We start from the raw sequence: 24306 nt of genomic DNA, 5'->3' as shown, positions 1-24306 counted from the left end.
ATGGAAACGGGGTCTTCCCTCCGACTGTTCGACTTGGCTCGATCCCTTTATAAATATCCAAAATCCTAAAACACGCGGGACTTTGAAGCAGTGTGATTTTCATAAATGGACCACTTTCTTGTCCCAACATAGCGCACGGTCGCCGAGCGTGGTGAAGAGCGAGAGTCGGGTTCCTCTTAAGATCCCGGACGTTCGACGCTCGGAAGCTTGGTAGAACCAAATTCGGCACCGGGTACCAACCAATCTTAAAATGGGAGTTATAAAACTTTAAACTCCCCCACGAAAAATTTTATTCCAGTCAATTTTGACGCCATTTTCAAAATGGGGGTTGCGCTAGCATCGGAGTGCCTTCTGGTATGACTAGAATGAGTTAAGACCGCCTACCAGGAACCGTCGCCATGGCAACGAAAGGGAAAAATCACTTAGGTTAATGCCTTCCCCCAATTCCGTCCAGAACGGCATCTGGACGTTCTTGGGGAGGATAAAAGGGGGAGGGAAACGGGGAAGGCGCTTTACTGCACCTCAGGGACAACACCCGGAGGGTTATTTTTCATAATTTGGACGCCTCCCCGTAATCAGTAATTGTTGGGGTATTGATTTTGTAGTCGGCCATCCATCTAGTGTCCCTACGGCGGTCATTTTGCTGATACAAGAGACGTGTTAGCTTTAATCCCGGACACACTGCTGGACTTGCCTTCCTTTTACAGATTATGGAGAATCCAAAATGTTTCAAAAGTGGATTTAACCGCCTTTTCTACTAGACAATTTATCTCTCTCTGGAGAAGTTAGAAAAATCTTTCTTTAAGGTTTTTTCCCCCATTTTAGGGAATCTTTACGATTTTTTAATGTCAAACTGGGTATAATTTAACATTACAGCTACGAGAAAGAGGAGGAAAAATACGAGAATACTCCCAGAAATTTTTTTTATAAATGGAAGAATTGTCGTAACTACACAGTAGTTGATTATTTAAAACAATAGTTAAGCTTAAAAATTTTAAAATAATGCTAGAAAGTCGTTTTGTAGAGAAGAGAACACGGCTCGCGACCATTACCCTGGCCAATAGATGTCCCTCATTTGAACATGTGCCAATATCTATAGTTTCTCGTAGGCTCGGCTTCCCGTTTTCAGTGGTTTCTGGGACGTCAGTAGCACATCCTCATTTAGACAAACTCAATGAGCGGTCATGAACGTGGAGAGAGCAAACCCTATAAAGCTGATGAGAAGTGAACAGCGATGCCTTCCTGCAAACCCATTGTTCTCGTGGCACCTGTTGGATAAGTTAATGCTTTTCGACTTGTTCAAAATTAATGAAAAACTTCTCCATTCCAAACGCTATATTTAGATTAAATTATCCGATTATGCTTAAGAGGTTGAATACAGTTGGAACACGTTAAAAAAAGAACGTTATTCCTTCAACAATGTCTTCTTTTAACTGCCGTATAAATTATTCTAGAACCGAAACAAAATAACTTCTTTCCGGTGTTCTAAATCGTCGTATTTCTAGTTTAAATTTAAAGAAAAAATACCGAGTAGGATGGAAAAAGCAGCAACAGCGAATGAAAGTTGGCTGCTGCTGTTGCTCGCTGTTCCATTTTGCAGCCTGTATCCTGGAAGTCCCTACGGGGGAAATCAGATTTTATGTCCCTCTTTCAGAGTCCCCACTAATGGCTCGCTGTCCGTGTCAAATGACACAGGGGGTCCGAGAGTCGTAAACTCTGCCACGAGGTCTTATTAGGTGGGCAAGTGTCTCTTCACACCTTCTCGGTCGCACTTCTCCCTCTTCTCTTTCCGGTCACCGAGATTACCTCCGGTGTCGATATCTTGCATCCTGTCAGCCGGGAAGACTAGTTGACTGAAATAAGGAGAAGTTAACACACACCCGAGTTTCCAACACCAGATACCGAGGGGCATTTTCGCTGGGATTTTACAATCCTTCTCGAGTTTCGATCTCCAAAATTCCATATATTCGAAAATAATCTGTTTGGGATGGATTTTCCGATGATAAATTATTATGCACGACTCGAAATTTTATACCTTTGGCTGCTAAAATTGGACGAATCGCCTAAATACACACCGTAACGGCTAATAATTCTTAAGTTTTCGAGTCTACGAAACTCGGAGTACTGTACATAACATAATACATATACGAAGTTTCAGACCGGGAAGAAAGAATCGAAGAAAATGTGAAATTTTGAGCGGGGCAAAGTAAAATTGCGTATTATTATTTGCTTTTAGAAGTTTCGTTAAGTTTACTCGGCTAATTTGAAGTAGGAATCGGAGGTAATTTACCTCGCGCTTCGAAAAACCACCGAATTTATTTCGGAGACGGATTAAAGCATTTTCGTTGTTTTGCGGGCGCTAATAACTGTTTGAGCGGGAAGATTTCCCCCATTTTATAATCGGTGGCATCCGTGAAGCGCCGCTCAAATTTTAATTACTCTTCTACATTTATAAAGGAAAATTACACGGTTCTAAACACGTTACGAAAAATATACTTTTACAACGTAATCGGAAGGAGGAAAGTTAAAGAAACTAATTTCCTCCTCGGCAATCAGAACTGGCATTTGACAAAATAGAATAAAGGTAAAGAAGATAAACGAGAGCATCCTTAATTGTGTCCATCAGGAGTGGAAGCGAAGCAAAGATACCTTTTACAAAGTCGACTAAATGTCTCAGCCTCAGACTGTAATTATAGAGAGAGTAAAGCACTGGTCATTCAAGTACTGGGAGTGTGTAGCAAAACACCATTACCGCAATGGCAGAGCTTCCAGTAATGTGCTTACCCCAACAAACAGGCTGTTGTTGCGCTCTACCATCTTAACAAAATGGGTATATAAACACGTGCAAAGATCAATTCGGAGGTAAATGCTAGTTTACTCGATGATGATGCACTTTTCCTCCGTCGGAAAAAAGAAAAAAAGATGAAAGTTTAAATTTGCAACACCTGAGGTGTGCCTTTTTTCTTCTTCCCGAGTTACAAACGCGTTTTATCATTTAGCTCTTAAGCATCAATCAGGGAGAAGATTTGATTTTTGAATGCTTTATTCCAGTACTTTTTGCAGGGGGTAATGAAGCTCGGCTGGCTAACCTGCACTTATCGTATCGGTTGGCTAACGATACCGGATTCGAAATCATTATTCATTCTACATTATACGCCGCGGTGTTGAATTTTTAATCCGACCCTCTTCCATTTGCCTTCATCCTGGATTATTAAATAGGACACAGTCAGTTATTAGTGCGCGGCATTATTGCGGGCTCTTTCTAGTGGTACGGGTCGTCTGCGCCGTACTTATGTTTTTGTATGGATTTTTCTTCGTTCTTCAAAGTTTTGTAATTAAACCAGAGACTTTTTAAGACGGTTTAACAAATTATATTTGAATACCTATGGCGAGAGTAATTAAAATTTTGATTAGGACCATTTTCGAAGTGCTAATGGTCAGTGTCGAAAGAACCCCGAATGATTGTTCGAAGAGCTTTTAAAAACCAGACGGGGTGCCATTTAAGCCTTGTTTTAGGCTAAAAAGGAAGAAAGACGGATTTACGTAAATCGAACGAGTCGAATTTGATCGGCGTGCCCCCTTTAATTACACGCGTTATAATTAAATAGTCAAATGGACTTTGCGCATCGAAGTGGTCCTCCTTCTCGACCCGATGTAAAATTCAAGATTTAATGCATAAATTTCGATTCTCGTTAAAATTTCGGAACCGAATTGAACCATAAATTTTTTCCAATTTATCGCCGGAAAAACTAAACACGGTTGTAAAGTTAATTTGCATATTTAACTATTTGCCACGTCGAGACGAAGAGGGTAGCAACGGCTTTAATTTTTTCTTTTCTCTTCTATTAAATAAGGAAAGAAACAGGGAAGAGCTCTCTCGTCTAATTATAATAGGGAGTGGTTAAGGATTCCTTGCTTTCCATAAATACCATATAATCGACAATGGTGAGTAGAGGCTCAGTTTTCCACCTCATGCATATGTGATGGGCTGTAACAAACAGGAAATTAGTGAGGGAAATCTCATTAGGGGAGGGACGACAAAGTCCGCCGGAGAAGAGGCAAATGTATGCCGAGTGCTACTGCAGGTCCACTTAAGTTTGACACCTTCACTCTTCCGCCTTTTGTTACTTCTATGACGACTTTCGCTGCTGCCGCTGTAATTTGCACAACTGGTTTTTTTCCTCCTTTCCTTCTTGCCACCAACAGAATGGAAGTTGATTATACTAACTTAGTCAAAGTAACCCTAGGGATTTTTCTATTGCGCTTTGCCTTTTATACGCCTTTCCCCTCTTCTTTCTCGTCTTTAATTATAAATTGATATTTTTCCACGCTTGTTTCTCGACACAAAAACATAAATTCCGTTCCAGAAAATTTGCGAAAATTAATTAGCAATAATTAATATCTCGGGCGCGACTCGAAAGAAAGTAACGAATATACAAAGACAGTTTGTAATTTATGAAAAACGTGAAGAATGCCAGAAAATAAATCTCGTTGGTGGAAGGGAGTTAACAAAGATAAGCGGAGGGAAGAGGAAATAATATCCAATGCGAACAACTAGGAGTAAATGCCCGAAAAAGGCCGGTCATCGGGTGTCGGGGCTCAGCGGGAACCGGGTAGTGCAATACGACTCTTCCTGTCTAACAACTTTGGTCATTTTTCACTCGCAGGGTGTAGAAGCTCGTTACGTCATTCGACCAACGGAAATACCGTCGCCATCTTGTCTGACAGACGAATGAGCCTACATTTCGGATGACAGGTCCCCTGCGCTTTTATAAAAGTTAAATTTCCTTCCCTTACTTTTATTGGAATCCGTGATTTATTGACGGATTTACTTCGTTGTTTTCTTGTCCCTTTATTTAAGTCTGCTTGAAGGATTGCAGCGAATTTATTCTATTTAAGGTGGATTTCGGATTCGAAACTCGAATTTCCTTCTTTGCTTCTCTCTAAGCCCCTTAATTACTAGCCTCCACAGCTCTTCTTTATTGCGCTTCCTCTTGGATTCCTTCCATCTTTTATCAGACCTTTTGTTCTACGCTATAAATAGTACATACGGACAGACGACTGTGCCCAGTTCTGCGGACCTACTAAATCCTCGCCATGCAAAGGGCTAAACGACCATCTTTTGATTTTATACTCCAATCACAATTGCAGAAACCAAATGTCTTTAAGGATTTTTTCTTTTTACGGTCTTTGTCTCTTCCGTCTTTTCGTGCAGGAAAGCCTCAAAAGTTGATTTTAGCGCAGTCGATGAACCCGAAGCTTCCGAGTGCGCTATATTTTCCCACATTTCTTTACGCCAAAAGCTGGAAGCGTTGTGTGCCGTATTCTCCGTAAAGATGCCCGCAGAAAGGCACCTCAAAGCAAACCTTTGCATAACCGAGTACCTAGTGGAGTTAAAGCCTGGTAAAAAAGAGCTTACGTAAGTATTAAAAAAATCAAAAATGTGCGTGGCCCGTGTAATTCTGAACGGGACTTTACCGGAATGAAAAATGGCAGAGCGGCCCCGCGGCAATTATCCGCAAAGCGCAAATAGCAATTAAATTGCCGCTATTGTAAAGAAGAGAAAGGAAAAAAGAGAACACAAATGATATTAGATACAGGATATCTTTAGAGTAATGACTTTTATTTTAACTTTTAGCCTTGACTGCTTCCTCCTGCAAAAGGGTTAATAGCACAAAAGACATTTGCCACTTCGCCTCTTTACTGTGCGGTTATGAAGTTGCGCGACATTTAATAGCGGATCGTAAGAGGTACCGCTGACCTTTATGACGTCAGTATACCATAAAGTTACCGATGGAACCGATTCGGTGGGTGTTTATATACGAAATGAGGCGCGAACGCGGATTTCTGCCACGGTTGGAGTAAATTCGGTAGTTTCTAGATGTTTTCCGGAGCCGTTAGCGGAAGAAATTGCAAATTTGGATAAAAGGCCATTGGCAAAAATAAAAGTGACACGCGGCGAACGGGGGAGGTGGGGAATAATGAACGACGAAAAGACGGTGGGCGAGAGAGAACTAATGAAACAGAAAAATGGTGGGTGAGTCGGCGAGGCCCTGGTCGAGCTATCTTCCGAGTTAATCGTTGTAAACGGGGAGGCAGCGGTTTGTACCAACGTCCACCATCTGCCGACTACCCCTTACAAAAAGGCGCAGATAAACAGAAACCGAGCGGAAAAATCCTCACCTTCTGCCTCTTACGTATCCCGTGCCGTAGACGCGCTGGTGCCTTGTAAAAATGGAAAAAAAAAAGAGATAAATCTAAGAGGAGAATTCGGTTAATATTATTGTTTGGTAGAATTTGGTGAAGTGCAATGCGCCCTACCGTTTTTGCGGTAACGATGTTGAACGTAGGAAAGAAGGAGTTTATAGGAAGTCGCCGAAAACGAGCTTCGGGAGTAGTGGGCCACGTCACACACGGCCGGTAATGCTGGTGCTCCGCTCCGTTGGGCACTGCCGCTTTGGCTGCTTTCATAGCTCATTTATTCCATCAAGTAGAATCCCCATCACTGCAGACTGCTCCCCCATTCTCCTCCTCCTCCTCCTCTTCGTCTGCTTGCTCTTTTACGTTGGGCTTAACTACCTCAGTCTGTCTTCCTTTTTTCCCTCTCTTTCTCTCCCTTCTCTTCTTCGGATACGAAAGGTTATGACATTTTGCGTCCTATCCCGCAAAATTTTCGAAATGTTAAATCTCTAAGGCGATTTTGCCATCTGTAGAATATATATAGGAGACTTCCTCTCGTCGTGTAAAAGCTTAGTGCAGACTGGAAACGCTCTAACGGGTATTTTTAACTTACAAGGTTATTTTGTACAACCCAAGCTGTTGTTAAATGATCTTCTACCCATTGTAAGGCGTTTCTTTACGCTCCGAGAAGATTGCCCCGGGGCTCTTCCTTTCTCTACTTTAAATTTAAGTGGCCACCGCCTTTTCCGACCGTCTAAGTGTAGCTCTCGTACTCCCGAAAATCATTTTATAATGGCATTTACGGTGGATAAAGTTCGCTTTAAACTTTTCTTAATCTTAATCCTCTTAACCTAATGGCCACAGACCTATATATTTATGCAATGGATCTTCTCTACAGCATCGTCTTTTTCGCCCGTCCCCGAAGAATTACAAGGTGTCTTAATACATAAACAACCTTTTCGTAGTAGATAAATCCTTAGAGAATACTCTTACCTTGGAACTTGTTAGAAAAATTAGCATCTCCTTCATCATAGCAGTTTGAAAATAAAGGAGGTTATCAAAGCAGTCGATGGTCTGTCATTAAAAATATCAAAATACACCTACGTAAACATTAAGAAAATTTTTATATCCCGAACGACGAAGGAAAAAAACTGCTGTAACACATCTTCTCCATTTTCTTTCACTACTCTTCCATCTGGCAAGTTAATTATCTTTTTCTCTCTTGACAGAAACAAAAAATACGAGAGAAAAAAAGAAAAATATGCGGGACGGTGGAACCAGCTAACGATAAAACTGCTGATGGAAGGAGTTCAGAATAGAGACGGGTCTAATCTCTCACCCCCTTATCTCCCCAAGTACAGGTAGTGCGTTACTATGACAACGGGGATCTTCGTACTGACGAGGTTATATATATATATATAATTTTTTTTTACCCGGCCCCACGACAAGACTGCCGCAGAAGTTGTCAGGTGGCAATGACAGGTCAGTTGTTAAAGGTAATGAACAACACACCACCAGCTTCGGGTCTGGTAATGACAGATCTGCAGCTCCTTCTCAATGCGTTATTATAGTTCCCCATCTCCCCTTTGGTCATCTCTCGCTAGATTCGCTCTCCCGTTAAATTTATCGTGTTTGGTCGCCGGATGACAAGATACCTTAATGAAGCGAGCTCGCCACGTTCACCTACGATCGGGGTGGATTTTGGATTTCTCTCTCGTTCCGCGCCCCTATTCGATGGGGATTTTTATTTTTTCGCTCTCCTAATGTGTTTTAGTTGTATTCGGGTAGATGCGACCGCGCGTGCATCCGCAGACAACATCGAGCGCGTAGCGATTATCTTCCATTATACCAACCTAGACTTCCGCTCCAATTCTTAAGCAAACACTCGAATGTAACCCTCAATAGTTATAATTTATTGCGTTAAACTATCCACGATTTAATTATAGAATAAATATCGTAAACCGTGCCGTGGTTGGCTCCTATCCTTAATTCCCGTCCGTGCTCCCGAACATCCCTATTAACTAAAAGAAATTTAACCAGCAATCTCCCTTCTCTGTAACGTCGGAACAGTTGTTAAAAGTAGGAACCGTCTAACAACCGTTTTCCTCCCTTCCTCAGTAAATTATCGAACCCTGTGTTTAGCCGGGAGGTGATTCAATTAAAGAAATCTCCATTTTCGGACCTTGGCCTCCTCCTCCTCGCTACGATAATTGGGCTGTTCCGGGCCGACTTATTCTCCTTTTATCTGGCTAAAATTCTTTAATCTAACATTAATAAGTATTTTCCTTTAATCGATAAAATGTTCGCAATCTGTCAAGTGCCCTTAGTTTCCATCGGGGGGGCGAGAGAGATAGAAAAGAGAAGGGGGGATTTATCGGTACACGGGGCTTCTACACCACGATAAACCGTCTTGGGGCCTCGAGGCTTTATATAGTCACGCTCTGTGTAGTATGGAAGGTAACTCCGAGGGAGGTTAAAAAAAAGAATTAGGAAGGACAATGGTGGGAGGTGACGTCTGCCGTCTCCTAAAATGAATTTGGACAACTCGACAAACTGTTTAGTATCAGCCGAATGTGATCATTCAAAATGGAGACAGCTCATTTCATCCGTATCGACTAAGAACATCTTCCAGTCGAGAAACAAATTATTGTCGGTAGGGATAGAGATAAGTTGGATCACTTTAAACTGAAATCAATTTTTGTTCTAGCAGACTGCGGCCTACAAATGATTTCTAAACAGAGTTTTTGCGAATTTCCCTGATTACAGTATTTAGTCGTTTCTAGGTTTTGCGCAAGTGAAAATACATAAAACATTTTTTACAAGTCTATTATTTGTTTATGGAATTAAAATATTAAAGAATAAGTCTAAACAAATTTTAAGGGGGAAAATGTTATTAAAAAATCGAACTAAAATTCTGTCATGAACTGCACTTAAAATACGTAATTAAATTCAGATTTTATCTCAAATCTAGAATATCCGGAGCGTCGGACGGCATTAAAAACTAAGAATGTCGGTGCAAAATACTAAAATTGTGCTTAAAGCCAGCCTGGTAGACCCGAAGGCAAATCTACGCTCACCCTACAGAATTACTTTAACCATTGGAGACAATTTTCGACTCCATTTACGTTCGGAAAACCGAGAGAGCGCGGATGAAATCGGAGACAACGACGTAATGAAACTTATCGGCTTTCGACCCCGTCTACAGGAGGGAAAAAATCAAAGTAAAAGTGACAAGGGAAAATTGGGTCTCTCTTCGACACCTCGACATACCCCAGAGCCAGAATATATAAAAGTGTTGGACGGGGAGGGGGGAGCGAGAGAGAGCGCTGCACTTTCCGACTGACCAAACAGTAATGGGCAACATTTACCAAGTAGCAGTTAGCTGCGGCCGAGTGCTACCAGCAGCAGAAGCTACCGGCCGTAATTAAGCTAGTAATTCACTAAGAGCAGCAGACTTTGCCATTCTGCCCATTATTACATCCCACCAAGTACAGCGCTCATTACACACCTTGTGCACAGAGAACGTCGGAGAAGTGTAGGACGGTTAGAATTTATCTGCGACCAGGTTAGGAAATCATATCCCGTATCTGTTGTTCCTCCGAGTGGAAAACGGATTCTTGTTTCGGTATTTGATACGCAATTAAATGTTTCGCATTGTTAACAGTTTCTATCAATATTTAGAATGGGCCTCGGTAAAGAGCGGCGCCATTTTATATACTTCTTTCTCCCCTCTTGCCGATTTTTTTTTCGAGTTTTAAGATAATGCCGACTAAAGTTAAAGGCGGGTTTCCGTTTATTTAAAACCGGAGATATGGAAAATTTTCGTTCTCGACCCCCCTTTTCAATAGGTAGGGGCGGTGTCGAAAGAATTATAAAAGCGAGGCGTTTGATAAATATAAGACAGTTAATTGCTAAACGAGCCCACACACACGAGGGTAAACAAGAACACGGACTGATTACCCAATCAGCGGAGCGGAACATTGCAGAACACCCCAGAGAGTGCACATGACTGTTTTATACTCGCATACTGTGAGACTAAGTCTGATTACCGGTTCCTCGTCCCTGGGGGCGCCAAATGTTCCCATTCTCCATTCCGTTTAGCAACTTTAAAACAGTGTTATTAAGTGACGGTGCGAGATCCCGATGTTTCCCACGAGAGCCATAGGGACAACAACGCATCGGCCATCTTACCTTCTCCATCGCTACCATTTGCCTTTTACTAGCTCGTTGGCTTCCCTCCTGTTTCTCCTCCTTTTTTTACTCTCTCTTCTTTTGGCTCTACGACGACTTCAATAGCAATCTCTAAGAACGTCTGCAGGCATTTTTTGGCTCTGTAAAAATTCCAGAACCGAGACGAACATCCCAAAACGCGAATTAATTTATCCGCTTTTGTCTCCCGGACCGGGGCCACACATGCTGTGTCTGGACAGACCTGCCATCTGTGCTATGTCAAAGCTTAGACCGAAGCGCACCTGGTTCGGGAATAGCGGTAGAAGGGCGTTTAATGACGGCTAGACCCCTCGGTGTGTTGACCACCCACCTTCTGGCTCGTCTATCACGACTCGAGGTGCATACTGTACCAGATGGCTCCTTTGCCCTTCTTAACAAAGACAGGTGGAAAATGTGTAAGCTAGCTCTCTCCACCTTTCCAAATCTCTTTCTCCCCCTTCTTAAATCCTGTACACAACACATAGGAAGCCCTCCGGGTCTGTTCGCGACCTTCACACCGTCCGCAGAAAGGTTATTAATTAGACTGCTGCAGCTTTGCTTCCATAATAAAACCGTGTCGATGGCTCCTCGAGCATTCGAGTTTTGCTTTCGCATCACAAAAGATATAAATAACGGGAGAGAGTTTTTATTAAAATAGAATAAGCTGCAAAATAACCCGGTTTCTTCAAAGAACCCTTCATTAAAGCGCTCGCTCCGAAATGCTGACAATAATGCCACCTTTCGAATTGTGTTCTTCACAAAGCGAACGCCCCTTCGCGGCATTGGCCGATTTCATTTTGGGTATTTATAAAAATAAAAATACACTCACCAATTATTAACTTGAAGAATAGTAAGCCCGGTGTCTTGCGCTAATTGCTTCTTCTGATCTTCAGATGGATATGGATGCTACAAGAAAGAAAGAAAAAGTTGCATAAATCTGTCTAGAAACGGCGATAATTCGTGTTTAAAAAAATTATCACGGGGGTAGAAGTGTGGTAAATCACGTTTGATGCCTAATTCGAACGGTCCCGGTTGCACCTACATAAATCTGTAGTAATGAGGGTGCTACAGCAGTGGCTACAACCTGGATGACAGGTCATTTGTGTGACTTCTCACGCTGGAATAGTCACTGGTGACAATGTAATGTCAGCGTGACTGCAAGCTTTACAGGTACTGGTGATCGGTGTGACATTTGGCAGAGGGTCTGCTCGTGCCTTCCACTACAGCTAATGGGATTCCGGAGCCTCGTAAATACAATCTTTATTGTTTAGTTCGGAGATGCGTCAAATTCTTTTACTTCTACTCGTCTGACATGCGAACCGAAAGTAAATCGATGAAAGATGGCTTCCACGATTAACTTATCCGGTGCAATTTTAAAGTGGGATACTAATTCGCGCTTTCGATTATTAACTAAACCGACACTGCCCGCTCCGTGTACTTTTTACATCAGTCGTCTAACATAAAATAGTTTCTTCTTTTCCCTCCGAGAGGGAGCCGAGAGAAGCGAGTGGGGTCTTAACGAATGAAAGAATTTCTTAAGTTATTTCACCGGAGGGAGAAGTGTTCGCGTATGCGGATACTTCCCACCCCCCGTAACTCGAAACCCTTGGAGAAGAGAACAATGACCTTTATGTAAGGTCAGGTTAGGGCGTTGCCAGTTTTGAAATTCTTCCTTCAGAATCCTCCCTTTCAGCTGCGGGGATTGTTTTATGCCTTCTCTTAATCTGATGAAGGGAATTACCTATGCATACACTTTAAACTAAATTCTTTTCGTTTAGCCACGCCTCATTCATTAAATCTTTTTCCTTTTTAATAATTTTTATTCGAATTTTATAATGATTTTGCCGGTTAAAAGCCGAACTTTCCCTCTTTTCAACGGACGTAACCATTTAAGGCACGACATTGAAAAGTGTGACGTTCGTCAAAATTCACAAATGCCGTTCTTAAAACTCAATTCTAATTTTTGCACCGAATAGCACACGGGGTGGTCCACACGTCATTTAAGCATTGTTAAGCCTAAACTGTCTCGTTTAAATACCTTATCAGTTAGAAACTGGAAAAATTGCTAGATTACTTGCGAAAAATCACGGCTTCGCCCACCTTTGGCCACCAAACACGCGCTTTCGGATCATTGCGAATTCGTTGCCGATTCTTTCCGTCGGGCGAATTTCATCGAAAAGAAATCGGAATACATCTCCCGAATTTCGAACGTATTAAACACCTGATAATTATTAAAATTCTATCGTAAACGAGTAAAGAAATACATTAAGAAATTAAAAACGACCGTTTAGATTTGGAGAAGAAAAAGGACGTGTGTAACTAAATAATCTTTCCTTACACTCTTCCTTCTTGCACTTTGCATTTACCCCAGTGTGGCTCCCCTTCTTCCTTTCAAATCAATTTGTTCCTATTTACATATACGAGCATCCTGGTGAGTTTCTATCAGCAGGAGATCGGTTAGCTTCTCAAAGAGGCTGTGGAAGAATTTACTATTTAACCTTATCTATAATGGGAAGAGAAAGAACATCTCCAACATCCCACCCTATCTAAATATAGCTATATTTATAAAATGGCGAGGAAAAATATATATGTATGGTATAAGATTTTCGTATAGAAAAACGTTTAATTTAGAAAGCGTTGATGTAATCGATTTGGGGTGAGGAAATGATAGAGAAGTGAAGGGATGTTTCTTACTTTATGACACCTGTTTATCTTGGCATGACAATGGTTGCAGCCTCTTTTTATCGTCATTGTTGTGTAAACACGTCACGTATGACTTTACGAGTGTTTAGATTTTGTCAACCACCCATACCGTTGCAGACTTTACAACTCCACTTTATGTAGGAATCACAGCATCGACTGACAGCTTTAGGATTCATAAAAGGGACGTATTTCATCACTGTTACATTAAGACCGAGTGCCGTTTTGTACGATACTTTCCGTAGATGGTAGGGGGAAAACGTAAATCACGACTACACCGAGGATCCTTCTACTTTTTTGTAGTTAATATATTTGGTATATATTTCGCTAAACCGGATGTTAAAATAACAGTTAAAAATAAACAAATCGCTTAATAATAAAAAATGAATGGCTCTATTTATAAAAGGAATTATAAATTTAGTAAAAATGTTCTTAAAATATAAGGGAATATAAATTTATAGTGTGTAGTGAAGATGTCGGAGGGTGAGTGGTAGTTGCTATAAAGAGTAAAAGACAAACTGGAGTCTGTACTCGGAGCAAACCAAAGATTCTGTTTCCAAATGGTGTTGTGGGAGAGAAGGATGGGGAGAAAGAAAGGAAGGAAAAAAGGAAAAAAAGAGGAAAAGTTTTCTGTGTAAGTAACGGTTCGCCATCAATCCCAAAACTCCATCGATGTCGCTTCTGACGATAATTAATGCGTTCCTTTGCCACCGCTGACGACGTCCTATTAGCTCCTATAAATCATCCCCTCTCTCTCTTTCCTTCTTCTCCATCTTCACCAAAGGATGTTCTAGGGTCGCTGACCTTTCGCGGAGAGGTCGCGCCTATCTAGCAGTGATTGGATACTTTCCGATGACGTGCAGGATTCGGGGTTATTTATTTTTCTACGTTTGCCTATAAGGAATTTTAAATTCTATGTTTAGCGAGTTGCCGAAATCGTATCGTTTAAATAGAGCTCGTCTTGTCTGCCTCTTGAAAGGTCAAGATAATTCACTGTTTTTAAAAGAATAGTAACTAAATGAAACAGGGGACGAAAATTTGAGTAACGTGTTGCAAAAGCATTAAAAAATGAGACAATTAAATAAACAGCCGGACTCCAAGATCTCTCGAGTCCTTTCCGTTTCCAACATAGCTCGTTATTTTCCACAGAACAATTCATCAAGCGCGACTGTCAGTTTACATTCCTAGAAAAAAATATATAAAAAAGTCTTCCAACTCGGCAAAAACTGATAAGAAAAAGCTCTTTACAATAAAATCCGTAAAATTAATGCAACTTCTACACAAGAGAGAGGGGGTCGCCAACGGGGGCACAAACAACGCTTTCACACGGAACTGTCAAAAGTTAGCTGTCATTTCGCCCGCTGACAATAAGGGGGAAAGTCTGTCACCGGGTCCCTAACAACCCCCAAATTGCCACCTGCAAATGATTGGGCACCGAGGTGACGTCTCTCGCCTCGTGTCCTGACATTTTTTATTGACATCTCCTTTGCTTGACACGTGCATGAATAAAACTTTGCGTGACAGTGAAATCCGTAGGAAAATTGAATAAGTACAGCTCGGATCTTGGGTGGAGCGGGAGAGTGCGAGTGGGTGTCAAGTCGTTGACTCCATCACAGGCTGCACACTGTTTCCCTGATACTTAAAGTCTACAGAACTTTAGGAAATCCCCGAGGCTAAGAGATTGCGAGAAAAAGGATTACTTCCCTCTATTCTGGCTCAGACATAAAAATTCGCTTTCGGAAGTTGTGGGATTTATGTTCCTCCCCCTTTGCTCCCCTTTTATACACGTCTGGGAGAATTTTAAATCCCAGATTCTGTTCGTACACCGTGCTTTTATATTCTGTAAATATAGGGATTCTTACTCCAGCTGTTTCGACTTTGCCAAAAACAAATATTTGTTATTCCACGCTTTTCCATAGAATAAAATTCACTCGCCTCTTTTAAATAAAGATTATCTCGTTTAAAGGGGCTAAGGCAGAAATTAAATTTCCATCCGAACTCGCTCGCCTTTTAATGTTTCGGGCCACGCTAATTTGGGGCTCGGTTCACACAAAATTAGCCCCGACTTAAGAGGAGAAAAAGGCGTCTTTTTTCTCCTTAAACTGTGCTTAATTCAAAACCGTCGCCGTCTCGGACGAAGCATTTAATGCACCTCCGAGAGCCCTCCACCTGCATTTACGGGAAGAGAATTTCAAAAGAGGTAAAATTTGGGATATAAGGGAAATTAGGACACGCAGACATTCATTAGATAAGAGCGCGCGTGGTCTGGGCTCATACCCCAGAGATGGAAAGGGACAGAGAGGCCCCCGACACAGAGAGTGGACGAAACGCCGGCGGGCGAGTAGCAGAAAGGTGGAAATGGGGTAACGAAACGTCCTTATCGCTGCAGCGTGACAGGAAGAGATCTTGAATAATTTAATCTTCGGCATGGATATTGTCATGTCATGTCTCCGCTGATTCAATCACTTTTCAATGCATCAAGACTGCAAAATGACATCAGCAACAGCGAATGCATATTTTACGAGTTTCGCTAGCCGTCCCCCTTTTTGGTAAGAGCAGCCACTCACTTCATCCTTCGTTAAACAAGATTTTCCTTGCTGCAGCTCCTAATATCCTCACGCCATTTCTAACGAGATGGTGATTATTTTCCAACTCTTCTCCCCGTTTAAGTTTCGCCCCGCCATTTACGGATGGAGTGGCATTCGGGGGACGACCCGTAGTTTCCGGCTATCTAACTGTCGCTGGAAATTTTCTTCTTGCCCTCTTCGATTCGGCACAGTCTAAGAAGGTATTGTAATGCAGAAAGGAGGAAGCATTGTCATCTTCCCATGCTGGGAAATTGGGATGGATGGCAGCGAAATGATCTCCTCGGAAGCTAGTAGACTATATATTCGATTTGTCACCGTAATATCTCGCTATAAGTCGTTTATTCTCTTTTGCTAGTTTGATAATCTGCGCTTCTTACGTGCGAGGGGCCGAGCACTCCTCCTTCGGATCTCTCTTCACCATTGCTAGATTGATGAAGGTCGAAGGATTCTAAACCCCCCGGTCGAAGGGGACAAGTTCTATTCCGAATTATTCGTCCAACCACTTGACGACGCGCCATCTTAGAAACGGGTTACCGAACAAATCCCCCGCCGATTTAAGAAGTTTTTATCCGCAACGGCGTAAAACAATTAGTTAACTGTTTGGCCAAGCGATGTTTACTGGCTGCACTCGAAGGGGATCAAGAAAGGAAATCCCTCTTCTAACCCTTACATACAACAAGCAGTTGGGCTTCCGAGGCTCTTTTTCGTCTTCCCCACCCCGACATTAGTTTCCTGTAGCTTTGCCATTTGTTCCGCTCCCCCTTCACCTTCCTCTGCGCTTTCTGTGTTCCGTGTGCCTGATGCGGATCTAATCAGTACAATGGGACTGAGGGGATTAGTACAACGCATCACTGGTTCCACCACTACGTTCCAGTAATGCGATTACTTCCTCCAGGAACCTAATACATCCAAGAAGGAACACGAGGGGGTAAAGAGGAGGGGGCGATAACAACACGTAATTACAGCATGGACCACCCCCTCTTTCGCTTCCCCCGATTGGTCGGTGCTCTGTAGTGTTGTATGACAGTGATATGACTGTTGATGACATGACGGATGACATTTCGCACCTCCATCTTGAATAAAAGGTATCGTCCACGGAAAGAACAAAATGCGAATATCGTAACGCAATTAAAATTAATTTAATAACATAAATTATGCTATTATTTTGCACGCATTATGCAAATTTATGCCAGCAACCTATTAAGAAACTTATGCTAAATTCCGCGATAATAAATATTACGTTTCCGCCGATTACGACAAAATTAAATCGTTTACGGCTAGAAAAATACCCGAATTATTCGGCAAATTTGAATTTTTTTATAATTTAAAACTATAGGAAAGATTTGTCGAGCTTTCGATTGTTTTCGGCCGTAGTCAGACACGAGAATTTCCTAAACAAATGGCGAAAGGAAAGGAACAAAAGAAGAATCTGTCATCTGCATCTAAATTTTCATTAATTATCGCCTTATGCAAAGACGATCCCTTCTTCCCTCCCCCGTTTTGTTGATCTTACACACGAGAACGGAAGCTGCACAACTTTGCATTTTCGCTTAAACATTAATTAATTACGTCATCTTTGAAATGGGGAGAATGCAGAAATGTCAAGTACCATTGTTTACTTTGTTTGGCTGTCGGAAGATAGAGGAGTACATTTCACAACATCCACCCTCTCTCTTGTCGAAGTGCGGACAAAAGATAAAAGCTTCGTGCGCACCATTCCATTGTCTTTACTTTCCAGATATGTCCCGAAGAGATAGCGCAAGAATCGGACAAGACAAAAGGATGAGGGGCGACAAAGTAAAACAAGATTAATAAGTCGGATCCGTTATTTGATTTGCTTTGCTTCCCTTTATTGTTGTAGAATTAGATTATCTATAAATTACAGTGTTGCCAGCAGGCCGAGTCTCTTCCCCTCCATCCTTTGCCTCCTATATAATAACAATAATATTTATCTTTAAAATATTAAAAATTAGCAGACAGAAACGTTACTCGGGAGATAACGAATGGTCGATACTCAAATTTAAGATCGGGTACAGAAAATTAAGCATCGGCCTATAGAAAAATCACTTTTAAAAAAGGGAGGCGAATAAAGGCTTTAAAAGACGGCGGAACACTAACATTTTGCCAATGGATTCTCGGAAGAAAATGATGTAATGCCGTCACTAATAGGCAACGTCATCATTATCACGAGAGACGAAAGTTGTTACGATGATACCTAAAGGTCTGTATAGATAAAGCATCAGTTGTTGCGTCACAGATACGCTGTATCAGATTCTACGCTACGTTGCGGGTAAAAAACATCATCATCATTCTGACGATAACGCGAGACGACGACGAAAGCCGTTGTTTTAAGTGCATCCATTTGCTAGGATTCTCTTCAATAAAGAATTTAGAAAATCGACATTTCTACCTTTATTTACCTGGCGCTTAATTTCAAACGGTCCTCGAATTTGGGGCGGAGTTTAAATTTAGATGTTGGAAATTTAACAAAAAGTAGAACGGAGAAAGTTGGAGAAGATAAAGGCTGGGTGTCAATAGCGCTTTACTGGCGTCGAAAAAACTTGCAAGTCTCATAAAATTAATTAAATTCAAACGTTACATCTATCGAAATTACGTTTTAAAACGATAGCAGAAGTAGAGAAAGTAAAGAAAATCGAGAGGGAGTAGCGAGAAAATTAATAAGACGAAAAGTTAAAGTGGAAATTTCGTCGTCAGAAACAACAAATTGTAGTAGAGCTCGGTCGTAATAACTTTGTCGTCTAACAGAGGAAAGGAGAAGCAGACTTCTTCTTCTTCTTCGGGAGGGTTTCTTTCTCGAAACGTTCAACATCCACTTTGGCTAATTCTATTCGGGAATGCGGATCAATGCTGCGACTACAGTTTACAGTCCATCAGTGGAAGCAGAGCGCTAATGGAAAGTGCGACAGTACGTGTCACGAGTCGCCACATTAACCGTGAGAGATGGCCACTGCACATTCGACGATGATCTATAGATAGAGGAGGAACCGGGACAAACACGCCCGTATTAAAGATAACTTTTCGCTCCTTCTACGCCCATCCTACTTCCCCCATCCTTTCTGCTAAATCCTTCTTTATCATCCAACTAAACCGTTTTTTGCAGGATTAAAATACAATTAACTTTTGTAAGGATAATTAATTTCTCGTCCCGATCGGTTCCTTAATTTTTATGGATTTTTATGTTAATAATGCCCTCTTAATTATAGTCTATGACACGTGGGGTAGTCTGGCGTGTATGTATGGAAGATCGTGGCGTGTTTTTATTAGAAAACGAAGCGTGTGGGTTAAGAAATCTACCCGATTTGCCTCTTAACTCGTTGATCGAGCGGCATCGATGAAATTCAAACCTTAAAGTCGTCTTTCGACCCGAGGGGACTGATCTGCCTTGGACCGAGTTCTCGCGCGTGTGATAGAGAAAAGATTAAAAATCCCGTATAACTCGCCGACCAAATACCGTTATCGTAATCCTCGCTCTACGAGCTTCGAACGGTTGCGAGAGTCGTTATCGATTAATTACGTACGAGTTTTTCTTAAAGCAACAATTTCCCTTTTACGTTTGCACGATAATTATAATTAGGAACGAATTAAACGTGAGAAAATCGACACGCGAAGTGGTAGTCCCGCTTCGACTCGTGGGCGTTTTTCGACAGTAATTACTATTATCGTCTACGGGGGTGGACTTTTTAAATAAAAAAACTTGTATAAAAATTGACTTACAGTGAGATGTTGGAATAACCAGGCTCTCATGATGTTTGTGGCGACTTTCGGGAAGATTCCTCTTTTCTTTTGTCTCTTCTTCCCTCTGTCGTCGTCGTCATCTTCGCCTGTACCGTCTCCCGAGCCTACACTGGCATCACCTGTAAAGAATAAGATTACGGTCATCTCTCTTATAATATACAAAGAAGAAAAATCGCTAGCAAATTTACTGTATTTACGCTCCGGGCTGGTAAAGAGTGTGACGAATTTTTGAAAAATTTCGACTCTGGCTTCAATCTCTAATGTCGTTCTGTCAGACGTGTATCTTTTTATTATAAGAGATCTACACTGACGTAAATTGCATCCCGCCGTTTCTTTCCCTTTTTCGAGAGGAGAAGACGATTCTTTTATGCGAAGCGAGACAAAGAATTTTCGAATTTTACTCTAGAATAAGTTAAAATGGCGAATAGGTAAAAAGTCTGGACGTAGAAGGAAAGATTAGAGAGCGGAGAAGTGAGAGAGGAAAGACGTCGGAGGCTCGGTGGATGGGATTAGAGAGGCTGGAGTCTGCTAACTAATTGATTCCACTACCATTTGTTTTCATCAGCAAGACGACAGCTCTAAGCCCGACTGACCGGTACTTACACAATAAATCACGCTTGGAAATAACCGAGGACCCTCTGCAATTACACAGGTGGTGTGCAGCTTGGAAAATTTCCTTTTACTTCTGCACCTCGCAATCGCTTTTGTTTTCTTAATAAAAGAAGAACGAGAGCGGCCCAGCCGGGTACAGACGAGTCGAATGAATTTTTTAACGTGTCCCTCACTAATAATTTGCAGAGAATTCCAAATTTTGCTAAAGGAACCGGAAATTAATCGAGACTCGGAAAATTGGCCAAGGAACATGGAAAATTTATGGCTTTAGAAAATTGTCGGTGGAAGAAATCATTGGAGAAGTGAAAAGTCGACCGAGGTTTAGAAAATTTACAGTTGAAATTTGTCGATGCCGCAAAGCAATTCTGGAATTAATTTAAACAATAGACGAATTCGATACGGTCGAAACGAACTCTTGCCGTAGTAAGAACGATGCCCAGCCATTTCTGTAGTGGCGCCTCTAATTTCTACAGCGAGACTATGCAATTTATAATTCACTTCCTCAAAGCTCGATTTAGTAAAATCAAAGATACAAATTATAAAAACAAGCTCTGTGTGTCTGCCTTCTGCTAAAGCACGGGGAGAAACACGCCCTTTCTCTAGGGGAAAATACAGGCAAAAAAGTGTCCCGAACATAGAGGAATCTCCTAAGACACTAGAAATACTTTAAGCAGCCTCTTCCGTACAAATCCCGCGTTGAATTTGAGTAAAAAATTAGTCAAAAGTCTTTTAATTTTAATAAAAATAAAAGAAAATTTCGATAATTAACTTTTACGGAAAAAGTTCCGAATTAATAATATTTTCGGTGTAGAGAAAAAGGAAAGAATTACTTTTCTTTATTAAAAAAGGGAGAAGAAAAAGAAGAAGAAAGGACGTTTATCTTATTCAATAACGTGGAAGAGTGAATAAAGGAAAGGAAAGGTCCCGCTTTATTAATAGATGAAGAGTTCTTCTATTTTTAAATAAGAGGAAAAGAGCGTAAAAGGTTGCAAAATCGGAGTCAATATCTTTTCACTCTATAAGTTTGAAAAAAGGAAATAATGATAGGAAACGTCGAGTCGAGTTACTTCGGAAGGAAGTCGTAAAAGTTTCATTCTGTAACGATTGCTCGGCGACAAAATACAAGAACGGCTTCTCCCGGAGGAGGAGAAGTTCTTTGCCCATTTCCTCTATTGTAGACGAAACAATCTGGTAGCACATTCTGCTATCTTCCACTCTTCCCTCGTCCCCGCCATTACGTTAATTTCACTATACGCGCGAGGCCAGCCCTAAAGTCGCTTTCCTGTGTTTCGGTTACACCGGCCAATAAATCGCAGCGTTGCAATCCGCGTACGGAACAAGGAGAATCTCATTTTCTGCACTTTGCATCGACTTCGGGGCCGTGCTTAAATTCTGGGTTGGCGAGTCGTCCGAGAAGAACCATCCTCTTATTGCGTATAAATCATTTCTACAAGACTAAGTTGCAATATTTAAAAACGTGTAAAAATATCTTCAATTCGGGGATTTTCGTCAGGCTCCGCAAGTGGGTTTTCTTTAGGCGATTTTAAAAGGGAGAAGCTTGGTCGGAGGGCCCCGTTTTAAGAGCCTCTATAAATCGGAAGAAAAATTTCGTGCGGAGGATAATTAATTATAATCGAAGCAATTTTCTCATAATGGGGGATGGGAGAAACGATGACATCATGCCGCATGATTTGTGGCCCCCAACGAGAAAGAGTAAGGTAATTGGTCTATTCTGGTCCCGACAAGGGCCATATCGGAGTTATGGGGTCTGGTGTGAATCACCCAATCACTGGTTAGTGGCATCCGTTTCCTTCCACATGATAGGTGCCATTGATATCCGCTGCCTGCGCCGCAGTGTGCCAGCACATCCGCACAACGGCGAGGTTTATTTAATCACCCTGCCATAAGACGAGAAGAGCCGAAAATTGCCGGGCATGCCTTAAAAACCCAGAAGGAACAAATCGGAGAAGGTTGTCGAGTGGCAGTCCGGGCGCAATTAGTAAATGCTACTAAAGTAATATAGTGCATTTCTCGCTCACCTAACGACGTGTAATAAAACTGCAATCACTCCGATATTAATGTTACCACAGTAATAAAGTTGTCAGCGCTCAAAGATGAACCCAGAGGGCCCAAATTAAAAACAATCTCGTTCCCTGGGCTAACGAGTGGACGGAAACTGCCAAAATTAGCCCCGAAACCTGCGAGGCAACGGGAGAAAGCGAAAGAATGAAGAGGAGGAGGAGAAGGGAGAAGCGAATGCTGCGCACTCCTTTATCCGTCCAAAGCGGCCACGTTCTCCTGATTGGATTATTCATGCACAATTGATCAGGCCGGCCTGTTTGCGTCATCTGTGTAGATGCAGCAAATCTGCTTACAGATCCGCCGCACCCCACGACCTCTTCAACAGCAAGGTAGACTTTATGGCTGGAGTATCATCGGGGCGGTTAGTATAAAGAGATAAGGGGGAAGATCCCATAATTCCACCTCCCTCCCCCTTTATCAAAACTCCACAGACAGCATCGTTACCATAGAGACGAGACGGCCCTGGGTCGTTATGTTTCGTCCATTGCGCGCTTAACGAAGCATCTTCGGCTCGCTCTTTATTAATAGGACCTGTATAAGTGCAATGGAAAGAAATAAAGCCTCTTGGCTTCCCCCTTTGCCTTCTTGATCTCACCGAATATCTGAAAGAAACGTAATCCCGGTTGGCATCCCTCCGGACAGCGGGGAAGCGGCTCCGTCTACTAAGTATTTTTCTTTTTCTTCCTCTCCTCCATTTTTAACAACCCGTGAAGTTAAAGTATCGAACTTATTCGAGGGGGAGAAATGCCGAAAACTCGCTGCTTTAATTAATAACCCGGATAAGGTTGCACTCGTCCATTTTTTCTCCCCGCGTGCTTAAAGGGGTGATCTATCGGGTTTTCCGCAGATTTATTCCTCTTGTTTGAAAATCGAGCATCAACGTTTCTCTCGCGGCCATCCCGTAAGTAATGGCCGACTCTGGAAAATCGAAAGATCTGTTCGATTTTCCGGCATGCCAGCTTCCACAAGTGTTTCCAAAGATAGGGAGAGGGAAGCGGAGCACCGGCGCAGCCTTACTACCAGTTCTGCGGGACAATCAACAAGATGCTGCAGTTGAATAAATAACTCCTCTGTAACGACCTTTGACATATCCAACAACAATCAATCATAAATGCAATATTAGTCTCTCGTGCTGCACGTAATCAATACGGTTTACAGATGTTCTACTAACTCTTATCGAACATTGTCCTTCTATCTCTACTCCGCATGCATATTTGAGTTCGGGGAGATATTACGGACCCCGAGTCCCGTTTCGTGCCGAAATGGGCTCATTTATCCATCTCCCGAGCCGGCAGTGGCTCGGCTGGACACAATCGGCAAAGAAGTGGGCCCGACCATTTAAGAAGCAAATGACGCAATATCGCATTTATGGGTAGACCCGAACAGGACCCCTCTGCGGATTGCAGCAAACGGATGCAAATTCGTCAAGTTTTAATCAAATCCGGACGGTTTCTTTTCGAGCAAAGAGGAATACGCGATATTCTTATAGATTTTTATCTCCCCGGTGTGTATGGATTTTATTTACTGCCATCCACGCGATTAATTAATACCGGACACGACATCTCCTGTAATTTAGTGAGACGAAAGTGCACGACAACTAATTAACATGACCGGACGCCCCTACAACATTGCCAAGTCTCCACGAGTTGCTAATTAACGGGCGAGGGAGGGTTTTTTCCTTTTCGCCATTCCTTCTTCTCTTCTACTCCATCCTGCTCGGAGCTCGTTGGGATATATATACATACATACGTGTATATATATTTCTCCTGGTGGATGTGAAGCAAAGGAAATTGGATTAATTTGCATGTATAAGCTAAGCGAGAGTTTCTTGTCAACGAGAAGCAAAAGTGGAGAATGAATGAAAATGACTCGGCCAAATGGCTTGATTAGCGGAGAAGAGGCTGCCAGCTTACGAAGGCGAGCACTGCAGGACAAAGAATGCCGAGTCGGCAGTCTTTTGTTACCTTACTTTTACCTTGTTAATATGAATTTATTTAACAAGCTGTTGATTGTTTGACGTCACTTGTACTCTAACTTTGCATTCTCTCACTTTTTCCCCCTTCGTTGCACCCATTCGCGTATCGCTATCTCCAATTCAATGCGTATTTTTCTTTATCCGTTGGCCGAAACCGTCGACTAGGGCCGAGGTTTACGTCGATCTAATTTGCATTAAGGGGCA

The 24306-nt window shown here is 42.0% G+C and overlaps 1 protein-coding gene across 8 annotated transcripts in view; it reads right to left on the bottom strand.

The window, feature by feature from the left end:
- Window positions 1-24306, bottom strand: part of LOC136981103 (homeobox protein Meis1-like) — an 82183-nt gene that overhangs the window by 6519 nt on the left and 51358 nt on the right. For all 8 annotated transcript variants that reach the window (XM_067277372.1, XM_067277366.1, XM_067277369.1 and 5 more), the window contains 2 exons: window positions 19413-19552; window positions 11219-11295 (listed from right to left, as the gene is read on the bottom strand). In XM_067277372.1, the coding sequence (XP_067133473.1) occupies window positions 11219-11295; window positions 19413-19552 (217 nt within the window). The remainder of the gene's footprint in view (window positions 1-11218; window positions 11296-19412; window positions 19553-24306) is intronic.

Source organism: Centruroides vittatus, unplaced genomic scaffold, assembly GCF_030686945.1.
Source record: "Centruroides vittatus isolate TY-2023 unplaced genomic scaffold, ASM3068694v2 contig_743, whole genome shotgun sequence".
NCBI classification, from domain to species: Eukaryota; Metazoa; Arthropoda; class Arachnida; order Scorpiones; family Buthidae; genus Centruroides; species Centruroides vittatus.
The sequence above is the reverse complement of the archived record's forward strand: the minus strand, read 5'-3'. Positions and strand labels throughout refer to the sequence as shown.